Raw genomic sequence first — 14013 nt, forward strand, 5'->3', positions numbered from 1 at the left:
GAGGGTGGGGGGTTCCCCCTCTGGGGGGGGGGGGGGGGGGGGGGGGGGAGCTCAGTAGATCAAAGCTTAACAAAAGATCACTTGGTAACTCAAAAGATTACCTTATATCTGAGCCTCCTAGTGCCAGGTAACTACCACTATGGTCAAATTCCACTGCAAAATCGAGAAAGAATATGAGGTATTAGGAGACAAAAGTGTCCATGTGTTAAACAGCTGATGGAATTGATTATATTTGTCAACCAAACAGACAGTTCTGATTTCCTTTATTTTACAATCTAATAAAGCAATTAGTTGGAATGGCCACAAATGAACGAGTGTAAAAGCACCATCCAGTTTGTCTCAAATATATTACAAAATCAGAGTGTACCATGTAATTATACCTGATTGCGTAGGTGTATTTTCATCATAAGGAGCAAAAGTCCTAAAGTTTTTCAATCTGCGCAGATCCCAAAGCTTAACACCATCTTGAGCAGCAGTCTGAAAGATCAAATATAATTATCATATTTTGGAAAAACTTGAACTGATCAGTTTGTTCACCATACCTATGGAGGAAAACTTACCGCCAAAAAGTAACCATTCTCTGAAAATGAAATGGCAGTCACTGCCCCAATATGTCCATCAAATCTCGCAACGTTTGCCTGCACATTGCCAATGACTCATACAACTTGAAGAATCCAAAAAAAAAAAAAAATGGAAGGGTTAAGACATTAAGTGAATTCAAAATTTAAATAAAAGGGTCTGCACCTGACTTTTCACATCCCAAATCTTAACCAGAGCCCCGGAGGTACCCGTTCCGAGGATCAGACCATCCGGATGAAAAGCTGCAGATGTGTAGCCCTCAGAAGATCCTGAAGTGTCCTCAACCTGCAAAGACCTTACAAATTAACAAAACCAGAAACAAAAGTCCAAATCAAACTTGGAGTGGTTTGCATTTCATCCAAAATAAAGACAGGGTTAGAACCTGAGTGAGGCATAAACCAGAAGCAAGCTCATAGAAGCACCACGTGTTATCAAGCGAAGCAGTGACAAAGTAATTATTGGTTGCATGGACTGTAACAGCTTGCACCTGTCATACAATAACGCATCCTAATCAAATCATGTCACAAATACAAAATACAAGATCGTAAAGATGTTATGTATCACCAAGCTGAGTAATAAAGGTCATATATGAGTTTGATTGTGGTAACCACTCGATTTTCTAAAAGTGCATATAAATTCTTAATATTTCCTGCTATTGAATGAGTGGACAAAAGGAGAATCTCAACTCATCATCTTCTTCAACTAACTTAGATCAAATATGTATAAAGGAAATGGCTTGGCAATCTTAGAAGACAAAAACCAAATGACTCAAATGACCCTATCCACAGCATTGTGTTTGACACAGGTAAAAGTAGGTACCTAAGAGAAGCCCGATGCAAGTCATAACAGATACAAATTCATACTTAGCACATAAATGAACTACCTCAGCAGTATGATCCTTCAAAACGTGCCTGCATTCATAATTACCATCTTCAGATCCTCGCCACACACGAACTGTCTGCAAAAAGCAGAATAATATACTTCAGCAAAACAACAAACTCATTGCAAACAGAAGTAGTAGAACAGAATAATATATTAAATGTGCTTCACACAACTAATTTTAGGCATTGGTAATACATAAACAGTACAGATGGAAAGCATCTTCAATAAAGGTGTACCTTAAACCTACACCAGTCTATTTGAAAACTAAAGGCTGAAGTACGGTAAAAAAAAAAAAACAGTTTGTGAATTGACAAATCCCAAGATGCATCAAACTAGTACAAGACAAACAGTAAGGATCATGTGATTCCTGAACCCAGGCAACTTGATGCATTTGTTGAACTAAGAAAAAGTGAAGATTAACTTATGAATTGATGTCTAATTCACAAAGTTCCAAATTGTCATTGGTCGATCAGCACAAACATATACTCCTCAGGCACAATTTAGATTCTGAAAATAAATCCAGAACCCCAAAAAAAAATGCTCTTTTTGTTTACATTATTTGGAACGAAGGACACTTCTGAGAACCAAGGGTTCAATTTCCATCAGTAAGCAGAGAGATAACCAATTTACAAATCAAAAGAGCCCCAATATTCAAGAAAAGGAGCTATTTTCAAACTCATTAGGCCCAATAAAGCTTACCTAGTTTCAATTAACCATTAGACTACAAGCACACACTATAATGCAGTAACTCACTTCTGTAAGAAAATTAGAGTTAACCAGGAAAAGAGAAAGAGAAGAGACATACCAAGGTTTTGCCAACATAATGATCATATAAGCAACAAATTAGCAAGGAAGTTCTTATAAGGAGTATTAAGCACCTTATCAGCAGAGCCAGTAACTACTAATTCACCCTCTGCGGCAAATTTGACACTTGTAACCTACACAAGTACAGAAAAATGACAGCCATCTTCTATTAGAAAGCAGAAGTCAAAAATTATCAGCGGGAAACATGAACTGAAAGATGTAGGAAAATGCCAAAGTTAGCTGACCTTCTTTGAATGACCACTAAGAGTAGATACTACTTGACCTGAAGGTCTATCGAAAACTACAGCATTTGAATCAGCCCCAGCAGTGGCAATGATGTCCTGAAAGATATAAAAAGAAGAAGCAAGACAAGAAATGTGATATCCAATTGTTCCAAAACAATAGTTAATTAACCTTTATGGAGCTACTTAACATCGTAAAGGTGAATTCAATAGAAGTTTTGGTCATCTACAAGAATTGGCCAACAGTCAGTGCAACACAAGCTAGTGAACACATAGTTCAGAACAAATGAAATGGCATTTACAATTGATCAGCAATGCCTTTTCTGCCCACTGAAAACCTCATATCAATTATGAAGTAACATAACTGTGCACCAAATCCTCACTGTGTCCCTTTCCGAATGCTCAGATTATCAAAGCACAGACACCAATAATTCAAGATAATACCGACTCATTAGAGGTGCAGTTCAGGCCGTTAAATTTTATCAATTATATCTCAAATTAAGAAATATTGATCAGAATACAGCTACATTCATTTGAGGACCGCTTGTCTATTAAATTTGAAAAACGACAAAGAAAAAGAACTGAAAGGATATCTGACCGAACCAGCAAATAAAGGAAAACAGCAATGCCCGCCCCTACTTAGTAATCATCATGACATCAACCTATATTTTGTCATTCCTCAGTTGTATCCCACACTGTATACTACCACAATGAGCTCTCATAATCAAAGTAAACAGACAGACTTAACTCAAAATATCAAGCTTGTGAAAACAATAGAAACTTCAACCAGAAAAAACCTTGTTCCTTGAAGGTATTTTATCAACAAAATCAATTTGTTTTGCTCTTTACAGGAGTCAGACAATAAAGCATTTTAGAAGATGGAAAATCGTCCTTCTCTTGTATTCTCTTTTTCTTTTTTTGGTTTTTGTAAATTTTGGCAGACAGAACAAAGTAAAACCATACTGTCAATAATAAAGGAAACCCACATCCCCGCATGAATCAACTTGAAAATATTTGAAGGCCAATAATTTATAGGTGAACATCCAGACCTGAGTCAACACCCAAATTATAAATTATGGTCCAGAGCCCATATCAGAACATGAGTTCTCAAGTGGTTTTGAACCAAATATGTTTTGGAAATAGATGAAAAATTCAGACTTAAATTTCTATGGGTGAGGATCAGAATGTTCACTTGGTGAAAAACCATTAAAGAGATGAATAAATGAGTGAAGCAAGAGAAAACTTTCCATACCTTGGAGTACAGGATGTCCAAAGACAGTATGCCAGGTTTGTTGGTCCGGTGAAGAGGATTTACAGTGAGCTGAGTGTATCTCTCAACAGCATCAACAGGAGCCAGTGTTGAAGGTATCTGGTAGAGTACATATATATTAAAGTAATTAGGATTATTCGTCACGTTTAAATGCCAAAATTAGAGTTCAAAGCAGCCCCTATTTCATCTAGAGATGCAATACTACATTACTGCTGACTTTACCTGTCGCTTCTTCCTTTGTTGTGAAAGGACAGTATTACAATCTGTAAGCTCCGAAATGATAGTACTTGAGATTCCAGGACGAATTCTTTTCCCATTCGGATCCAACTCATCATTGTCGGCAGCTGCAAGAATAATGATCCCACGAATTAACATCCTGCACAAGAACTTAGCAAAGAATGAGTTTATATATACAAAAGTCAAGAACCTCTTTTCCCATTGCTTAGAGCAGCATCAGTGACTGCATTTGGAGCCGCTGCTGACATGGGTATCTGTCTTTCAGCTTGCGCTAATAACGCCCTTGCCTCGTCCCTTTCCTTCTTCAGCCTTGCAATAACACGACAAGCAGCATCATGCTGCAATGGACAGCAAAAAGTTCGTAACCATAGAATAACACCCCAAATTAGAAAGATTAGAAGTCACAGAGCAACAAATCACTCATGAGTACCTGATATAAGGCATGACTTAACTCTTGCCTGGCAGTATGTAACTGTTGCTCCAGTGCAAAATTTGATAGCATCAAACCATCCCATTCCTAGTCCATAGAGAAAAAGAAGGAATATGGAGGTATCAACTAAAGAGATCCCCAATTTTACTTCTTTCAATCTGATGTGTTGGAATATTTTGGACGAAAAAAGTTAAAGGAAGGGATTTAATGAATAACACTAGGATTTGATTCGAGAAAACCATTAATCCCTAGACCTCTAACCAGCTAAAGGGTGTAGATAAACTAAAAGAAATAAACCCAGAAGATAATTGAAAGATGAAAGCTACAAGCAAATTGCCTGTCTGCCATGAACAAACTCAAATGAGTGATTAAAAATTGACATTTTGCTACAAAAGAATAGTGTTGAAAAACCAACGAAATTATTCAACTCTACAAAGTTTCCCAAATCATAAACTACAAGTCATTGATCAACGCATGCACAAATATTTGAAATGCAAAATTTCGGGCAGTGTATAACTCTTGTTTTTTCTATGCAACCAAAATTGCCTAAGTTTAGAGTAGGTAAAAAAGAAAATCTTTTGCAGTTAGTCTTTGCCTCTTATACCTTCTCCAAAATAATAAAGATTTGGTGTTAAAGCACACAGGTTATTATCCAACTGAAAATCTAATGAAAATCAACAAAAACGGAAGGTAGCGAGACACAAAGTCCGCCTCAGATAGACAATAAACATGCACATCAAAGGGGAAGCAGAAGAGAACTGTATAAACCAATTTTTTTCAGTATTTCTGCCTTTCATAATGACATTTGAAAAAGAAATTCTGACAGTACATCACAATTGCAATGTTGTTCAGGATAAATATAAAATAGTAGCAAAGAAGCTAAGTAACAGTAGCACATACAATCTGAAACATTCCCAGCATTCCAGGAATACTTGCAGCCTGCACCGGTCGTGGCTTCACTATCTGCATAGAATGATGAAGCTCTAAATCTCTTCATTAAAATTTCAAAAGAAAGGATATGTATTCACTGGCGCAAACAACAAAAGGGCCAATTGTCAATCCCCGAATATTAGATTATTCAGCAAACTGCATACCTTTCCGGTCTTGACTGGAACAATATCATCCATTGTCAAGGGCTCTCCAGTAATAGGACATTTTCCATAATCCTAAGAGAATCATAAACAGTGTGTCTTCATAACAGATAGAATTACTAGCACAATCAAAAAACAATAGCAGAATCCAAAAGACATTGTATATTAGGTCAATACTTCAAAATACTGAAATCCAGGGTAGGTCCTTTATGCTCCAGGGAAGATATAAAAAGAAACTAAGATGATAATTATCAGTTTAAGGGTTGAAAATATCACCTCAACGGAAATTCATTGAGATGAATTAAAGATCATCCAGATGTTATTACTCATAAAACTACAATCTAAACATATTTTCACCAAATTTGATGTTCCTACTGAACTATTTACAGCACTGAAAGAGTCATATAATGTGTACAGATTATTACCTCAATATCCTATGGCACTTATGAGTATAGATTATTACCTCAATATTTTTCCAGTAAGTAATTAATAATTTGACCAATTTCAGCATTTCGACTAAGACTTTAGTAACAAAGCAAGGAATTCAGAAAACAAAATCCTGTTCTGCTTGAAAAAACTTTATACAATCTCTTAATAACAGTAAGTAGAGGTTTGTCGATTATATACCTGTAAAGTGCTGATTTGAGTTGAATTAAGGGATTATTCAATTTTTTTCCTCTAAGAACTATAACTCTCCTGCATATTTTCACCAACTTGAACAATACAACTAAGACCTTATACTACAATGAGAGATTCAAGACTCTGAAGACTTTACTTGAGCAAACTTTTAGAGTTGCACAAGAAGATAATAAGTCTTGTCTTCTAGAAACTATATAGCAACAAGACACTTTCACCAAATATTTCTATTATTCACAAGAACGTAGACACTCATGAATCCGAACACCTTCCATCAGAAAATTTCACCTATTCCTCATACAGTTTTCCAGCAACCAAACATGCCTCGGATCAGATACATACTACTGAACCACGAAATGAAGATTAAAGTACACACAAACGATATACAGTACAGTGATAAGTAAACATACGCACCGAGATGTGGCGCTCAATTAAGCGCTTCTCGAAGAGAAGACCAGAGCTCTTGGAGACGACGGGTTCCTCCGGCACCTCGCCGGAAACTGTACGGTCCCCATTCAAGCTAACACATCAGATAAGCCAAAACATACACAGAAAAACAGAAATACGATATACACACACAAAACAAGTTATACATAGACAAATAAGATAGTTAAAAGAGTAAAATGAGAGAAATTTACTCGAGCAATTCATGGTTGGTCTCTCACTGCGCGCTCTGCGAGGGCTAGGGTTTATGCTCGGAAGTACAGAGTGGAGAGAAGAGAGACAGTAAGAGTGGGAGGAGGAAAAATGTAAATCCAAAAAGAGGAGTATAAGATCCGACCCTAGGATTAGGGCTACTGATAATGCCAGAGCAAATATCCTAATGCCAGAGGGAAAAATAGTCCTTTGCCTTATTTGCCCTTTTCATCACCAGTCACCATCCAAAATGAAAGAGTTAAGAATTAAGAATAATTATATTCACATCTCCGATTTTTTATCTATTTACACAAATCACTCCAATCTTTTACATAATTACATAAATCAATCTAGCAGTCAAAAAATAAGATAATTTGTTTAATGATATTGACATTTTTTATAGTGTGTGTGCAATTTAAAAAATATGAGTAATTTATATAAATAATATTTACATATTTAATGAGTTTACGTGTAAGTTTTTAGAACATAAAGATAATGTGTATAAATAAATCATAAATGAGGATTTCAAATATAATCAATCCTAAGAATTATGATAAATCATTCATTAATGAAATTTATGTACGGAATTGTAATAAGTATTACAACATAATAGTGTCAAAGACCACTTCAATTTTTTGGGGTTACTCATAGTCTACAAACTAGAAAATTTATTTTTTTAATTATGTGATTTGATCAATACTGTTTGATTCGAAATTTAAAGTGTAAATACGTTTGAGCGTAGGAGTATTTGTGAAAAATTTTATTTTTGGAGGAGTTACTTTTATAGATAGAGTGAAAATTATAACAGAATTAAAAAGTGAGTAGTATTTGTGAAAAAAATAAAAAGTAAATAGAAGTTGAGTTGGATAGTAATTGGAGAAAAAGTATTTTTAGAGCAAGGTTAGGTCTGATTTATTTTGTGGTATGAGTTATTTGAGTGATAGTGTAATTTGTTATGATTAAAAAAATTCGATATTAATTGTAGGTAATTTACTTGGATTGATTATTTTTTAAAAATTATCAATCACATGTTTACGTGTATTTATGATATGAAGAATTAACTATTGATTTACTTATTCACCCTCTTTTATATATAACAAATAAAATTATAAAAATTAATTATGTCGAATTTTCAAGAAATATTTTATGCAAAATTATGATGAAAATTACGGTTATTTGTATTTCATTTGTAGATTTCTATCTATATTTTTATTTGTAGATTTATTGCAAAAAAAATAAGGTTGGAGGGGAAAAGGGAAGAGGGCAGGGGGCGGTGAGTGAGAAAGAAGGAAGGAGGGGTCGCGGATGGAGAGGAAAAAACAAATTTTATAATTAATATATCAGTTCAATCAATACAACAATATAATTAAGAATATTGAAATAAATTACAAATACCCACACACATCGGAGAGGCTCGAACCCAAAACCTTGAACTTGTCATAAACTATCCATATCATGTGATTAGTATACTATTAATTAAAAAAAAATTAATTACACTTATTATGTGATTGATTGAATCCGATTAGCACCGGCCAAATTCAAAGAACTTCATTCCATAACAAAGTGCCTTTCCACTAGAAATGATCACTTACCATGTTGGCTAAAATCTAGTACACAATCTTATAGCCATCAAGTCACTGTTTGGAATATGTTTGTTCTATGTGACTAAGAAGGAACTAAACTGACCTGAAGTGAAGTTCACTAGCAAGAAAAGAACATAATCTGAGATTATTGCTCACCTGATCTTTCACCAGACAACAGTAAAGGGACTTTGGATTGTCGAATTCTTGCCAAAAAAGGGAAGAGGAAGATGTCCTATTTCCCATATAAAGCTATGGGAAGTTGCTAAAATTGGCAATGCAGTTGCATGTGTAAATGCTATTTACCAGTCAGGCATAAACATAAGATCAAATCAAATAAGAATCTCAATCCTTAGTGTTTTAGTACCTTGTTTCGAATCAAGATTACCGAAAAAAAAAAGGGAGCTTTTAAACGCTTTTAACTTTGTGTGCATTGTCGAATCCAAGTCTGTATAGCCAGTAATAGTACAAGAATCCAAGTCAGAGTATATGCCGTGTCAGCTCAGTTTGAAATCCCCATTTTCAAATTCATGTTTCAGATTGTATTCTGATCGAATGTGTACCATAATAAATTCTAATTTTCTATAATATAGATATACTGTATATAGGTATTTTATTTCTATTTTCGCTATGAAAGAATGCTTCAAAGTATCGGCCAATGTTCAATAATTTTATTAATTTTTTGACATTCTATAACGCATGTTCTTCATATCATTCAGTAACACCTCGACACATCGTATCCGACATTCACAACTTTGAACTATGTAAGGAACCCTTCCGTTCCTGTGGTACTATCTCATTGTTACATACATAAAATCGCATGAATCATAGGATGTCTGGACAAATGATAGTGGAGGTGTTATTTGGTCAAAAATTTGAATGTAATTTGAAAGTAAGGCACAACAGATGCCATACATTAAGGAAGCAGAAGAGAAATGAAGGTCATTCATGATTTGATGCAAAGTAACTTAGGAATCCTTCATAGGCAAATGCGCCTTCTGTGCCAAGTTTTGGAGTATAGAGTGTAGGCCTCCTTTTTAGATTTGCCTTATTGTTTTTCTCGTAGGGAAAATCGAGAAAAGTTCCCGTAAAAAAAACAGTTAAAAAATCCAATTAAATTCAACTACACTATGTTTGGACGAAATAATTTGAATTTGAAAAAATGAATTCAAATGACTTAATAATAGAAGAATTTGAAATAACTCAATATTTCACAAAATATTTTCCGAAATAAGATTTGATATCGTATCAATTATCTAAATAAATATAACTGAAGTAACTTAAACTCTTTCTTCTTTTTTTTTTGATCGAAAGTCAAAAAAGCGACAAAAACCGCATATGTGTTGGTGTGGTAAGTCCAAGGTAAGTTAATGTATGAGCTAGTTAGCAAGTGCAAAGGTTAATGGCACGTTAAGGATGGCATCATGTCTGAATGTGGAAAGAAATAAAACAGTGAGAAGATTGTGCATATTGGGAACTGTATTGATTCTCCAACACAACAACCAAACTCTTTGCATAAATGATGTCCAACTTTAAGGATGCCTTTACTGTGATGCACAATGTGCCATTAACCTTAGCACTTGCTTTTACTGTGATGCATAAATGTACATATTGGGAACTTTTGCTTTTATTTACATTGTAAATGGTAAAGGAAACTCAAGAAAACTAAGTGTTTTCATTTTAATTAGAAGAAACAATACTCAATCTATCACAAATAGGCAAAATTGTAAATATAATGTCACAGTTTAGGGTCATTTTTAAATTTAGCCACATGTTTTATAAGCTTTTAAATATAACCCCATATTCCATTAAAAATTACAAAAGTTGGCCAAACCGTTGCAAAAAAGCCACAACACTAACAGGCGTTAAAACTAATAGCGGAGAATCCGTGTAAAAGTCTTATGAACATAAGTCATAAAAATGGTCAGTTGTTGGTTTTAATGTCTGTTAGTGGGAGGGCTGGTGAGCTTTTTTCTTCTTTTACAATATATTGACCTCTTTTTACAACTTTTAATGGGACATGGGGTTAAATTTAAACTCATATAAAGCATGGAATCAAATTTAAAATAATGTAAATGTGGGACCAATTTTGCGATTTTGCCTCACAAACATATGTTTTGTTTAGTTAAAATGTTTTTGTTGTAATTTTATAGTTTATGTTGTATTTTACTTGACATGTACAAGTATTTTTTAATAAAATATTCCTTTAAATATACAAGTAACAATGACTTTATATATAATTTGTAAAAATAATTACATATACACTCCCAATTTATAATCTATTTATATTTCTATTTTTTACATTATTATAAAAACCACCCCAAACATCCAAAAAATAGGAATAGTTTGGTTAATGATGTTGATGTTTTGGGAAAATATATATGTAATTTTTCAAAAAATATGGATCTTTTGTGTAAATAAAGTCGGCGTTTCTGGTGGATACATATAAATATATATATATATATATTTTTTTTTTAAATATATGGATGGTCTGTATAAATAAACCATAAAGCAGGGGTGTAGATGTAACTATCCCATATTTTTATAATATTAAAAATTATCATTAACAATAATTAGTGATCAAAAAATTATGTATGGGCTCATCACAGACAATACCTACACAAGTATAGTGACAATGCAATATTACTCAAAATTATGATTTACCCCTATATATCGTTACTATAAATGTGTTATTAATTATTTATTTTTTGACACGTTTGTGCACTATTTTTGTCATTAATTATAATATTACAAAAAGATCAAAATTATTATCACTTAATATAATATATTTACATCAGTGACAACTTTAACATGCGCAACTTAATATTTTATCATTAAAATATTATCTTTTATCGTAGTGCATTGTCTTGTGGGCCGTGGCTCTAATTTTTGCGACTGAGAGAATTAAATATGAGCCGAACTTTTGACGAAAAATGAAACTTTAGTTTATTCATTTACATTTTAAGACATGATAATCTAATTTAAAGTATACTATAATAAGTTAAAATTTCAATAAACTTAACTAAGCACCCTCTTAATTATCACCAAATGATCACAAGGAATATTGCTTTGATTTTTCAGTTGTGCTTTCCTGCTGCTTTTTCTTGTACTAAAAAAAGGTTTAGGAATAAAGTAAAACATATTAAAAAAAGCTATTATTTTGCTTTTATCATGTATATATAATCTACTTTTATAATTATTTAACTTGTTAATCATTTGCTCAATTAATTTAGCCGAAAGTTAAATGCCTTTTACGCCGTTAGATCCAATTTAATTAGATCTTATTTTCGTAGATTAAATGTAAAAGAAAAGCTTGTGACTTTCTCTACTACTACTAACAAAGTAAATTCTATAATAGATCGATGAATATCAAATGCAAAATAGACGTAAAATCTATACAAAGGATGTTTTATTATGGGATATATTTGTTCACTTATATTTTGTATAATCTTTACAGTGTTGTTCTGAGAAGGCACCTCGCTAAAGAGATGAGGACTTGGGGCTTCCAATCTCCTCATATGTAATTAATGTGAGACAATTGCATCCATCTTCAGTACCCCAGACGAGGTACTTGGAACGGATTACATGACCTTGCTCCCACAAATGGTGCAAAATGTTTGGTTTGATTGGTGTCCCACTGCACAAGGTATTATCTGCTTTGATTTTGAATCAGCTTCACAGTATTGTCCAGAAATATTATACCTAAATGTTGTCAATTTAAAATTATGAAAATTAATAAAGGAATAATTTTTTTTTGTCACTTAATACATAGATAATTTTAATGCTATCATTTAATCTTTTGACGATAAATATTTTGTTTTGTGTAGTGAAATAAAATTATCAATATAATTTTCACAATATAACATTTATAAATCTTTAATATTTTGGAAATAAAAAAAAATACAAGGTAACACATATTACTATTAATTATAAATGCTGGGTCGGTTGCTAAGATGCCTCCAATGTTTCTCATTTTTTATTTTTTTTCCCACGTGCATATAAACCATGTTTTATGAATAAGTTCGAGATCATATATACGACAATATAGTACTTTGATCAATATATTAATATTACTAAAAACTATGAAATAATTCACAATAAACTCATATAAAGTCAGACAAACACCTGCATGTTCTATGAAACTCAAACCTATGATCTTAATTTTATTCATAAAACCTCAACTTTCACCATTAAACTAAAATATTATTAATGACACTCGTACTATTAATACAAGTTTATTATAATATTAATTTATTATATTGTGAATTTAGTAATCGAAACAATATATATTTTTAATTTATTGATATTAAGGTAATATGAATAACATGAAAACAACGTGGGAGTGGAGGGACAAAAGAAACAAGAGTCAAGTGTAGGGCTCAGCGGCAACCTCGGTTTGACTCTCCAGTGTACGGACACCCCTCCCAGCTATATAATATAACCAAGTCTCAAAAATTAAAAAACAAAACTTTAACGTGCACCACATGTTTAATATAGCCATCTCCCATCCTCCTACTTCTTCTTGATCTTCTTCTTCCCCTTAATTTCTCTCTCTACTTCCTCTTTTACTTTCTCTCTCCTCCCTCTAAAAAGAGGGCCCCCCTTTATATTGTTGCCCGATGTGCCTCAACTTTTCTCTTCCATTTATTAATTTGTTTTTCCAATTACGTACCATCCATCCATGAAATGAATAATTCCAACCTCACAATAATAAATCAAAGTCGTGTGATTCTCATTAGCAACAACAACGTTGTTACCATATCTAATTCTTCCTTCTTGCCCTGTCAGGGAAGCTGACCACCTCGTTTTTTGCAACCTTTTTTCTCCCAAGAAACAATTCATATTACTTCCTTTTTTTTTTTTTTTTACCTTGTTTTCTTCTCTTTTTTTGTCATAAGTTTTAAGGGGGGAATTAAAAGCAAGAATGTTGCAGAACATGGTTCATCCTGATCATGAAGATCAACAGCTTTCCATTGTAATTATTATACATCTCTACGTTCTTGAATTCTCTAATTATATATGTATTTGTTTGTTTTTCATGCGATTTCAAGGTTCATGCATTAATTTATACAGAAAAAGGGTTTTGTTTTCTTCGTTGATTCGATCGCTCGCGCACATGTTTATACTACGTACGTGTCTGTCGAGTTGTTGATGAATCATGTTACTAAGAATCAACGTAGTTTTTCGCAGAATTGTTTAAATTTTTGCCGATGATTTGAATTATAACTATGTCCGTCTTTGATGATCTATCTATATGTTTCTGTTCGGGTTTTCAAGAATTTCGTAGGATGATCTTCCTGATGCCCTTAGTTTCTTGCACTCCCAGAAATTTAAATACAGTACAGACATGTTTATTCTGTATGCTAAACTCATAGGAATATCAGAATCTCAAGCCCTTGTAGATAGCTTTTGATCAGCTTCAAAGAAATTAATACGTTAACGACAACATATGATTGTCGTTCCTGCAAATGAATGGATGCATAAATGCCTGATCATGAACCCACATCATGCACGGCCATGAAAACAGATTGAATTCTACCAGCTTTTCTGATGAATTAATTGTAAAAATTCCAAACAACAACTTGTGCTTATTCTTCACTCCATTTTCTTTCCAGGAAACGCTTCT

The 14013-nt window shown here is 33.2% G+C and overlaps 1 protein-coding gene across 1 annotated transcript in view; it reads right to left on the bottom strand.

Annotated features, from left to right (window-relative positions):
• The window catches only part of LOC105171734 (pre-mRNA-processing factor 19), an 8090-nt gene extending 1128 nt beyond the window's left edge, over positions 1-6962 (bottom strand). Inside the window, exons 1-16 of the mRNA XM_011092937.2 lie at positions 6810-6962; positions 6586-6671; positions 5539-5610; positions 5345-5407; positions 4445-4531; positions 4205-4352; positions 4000-4121; positions 3760-3876; positions 2511-2606; positions 2340-2399; positions 1463-1537; positions 962-1066; positions 745-864; positions 561-638; positions 381-477; positions 102-153 (exon numbers count right to left, since the gene is read on the bottom strand). Coding sequence (XP_011091239.1) covers positions 102-153; positions 381-477; positions 561-638; positions 745-864; positions 962-1066; positions 1463-1537; positions 2340-2399; positions 2511-2606; positions 3760-3876; positions 4000-4121; positions 4205-4352; positions 4445-4531; positions 5345-5407; positions 5539-5610; positions 6586-6671; positions 6810-6822 — 1391 coding nt within the window. The 5' untranslated portion in view covers positions 6823-6962. The remainder of the gene's footprint in view (positions 1-101; positions 154-380; positions 478-560; positions 639-744; positions 865-961; positions 1067-1462; positions 1538-2339; positions 2400-2510; positions 2607-3759; positions 3877-3999; positions 4122-4204; positions 4353-4444; positions 4532-5344; positions 5408-5538; positions 5611-6585; positions 6672-6809) is intronic.

The sequence above is a fragment of the Sesamum indicum genome, linkage group LG10, assembly GCF_000512975.1.
Source record: "Sesamum indicum cultivar Zhongzhi No. 13 linkage group LG10, S_indicum_v1.0, whole genome shotgun sequence".
Classification (NCBI taxonomy): Eukaryota; Viridiplantae; Streptophyta; class Magnoliopsida; order Lamiales; family Pedaliaceae; genus Sesamum; species Sesamum indicum.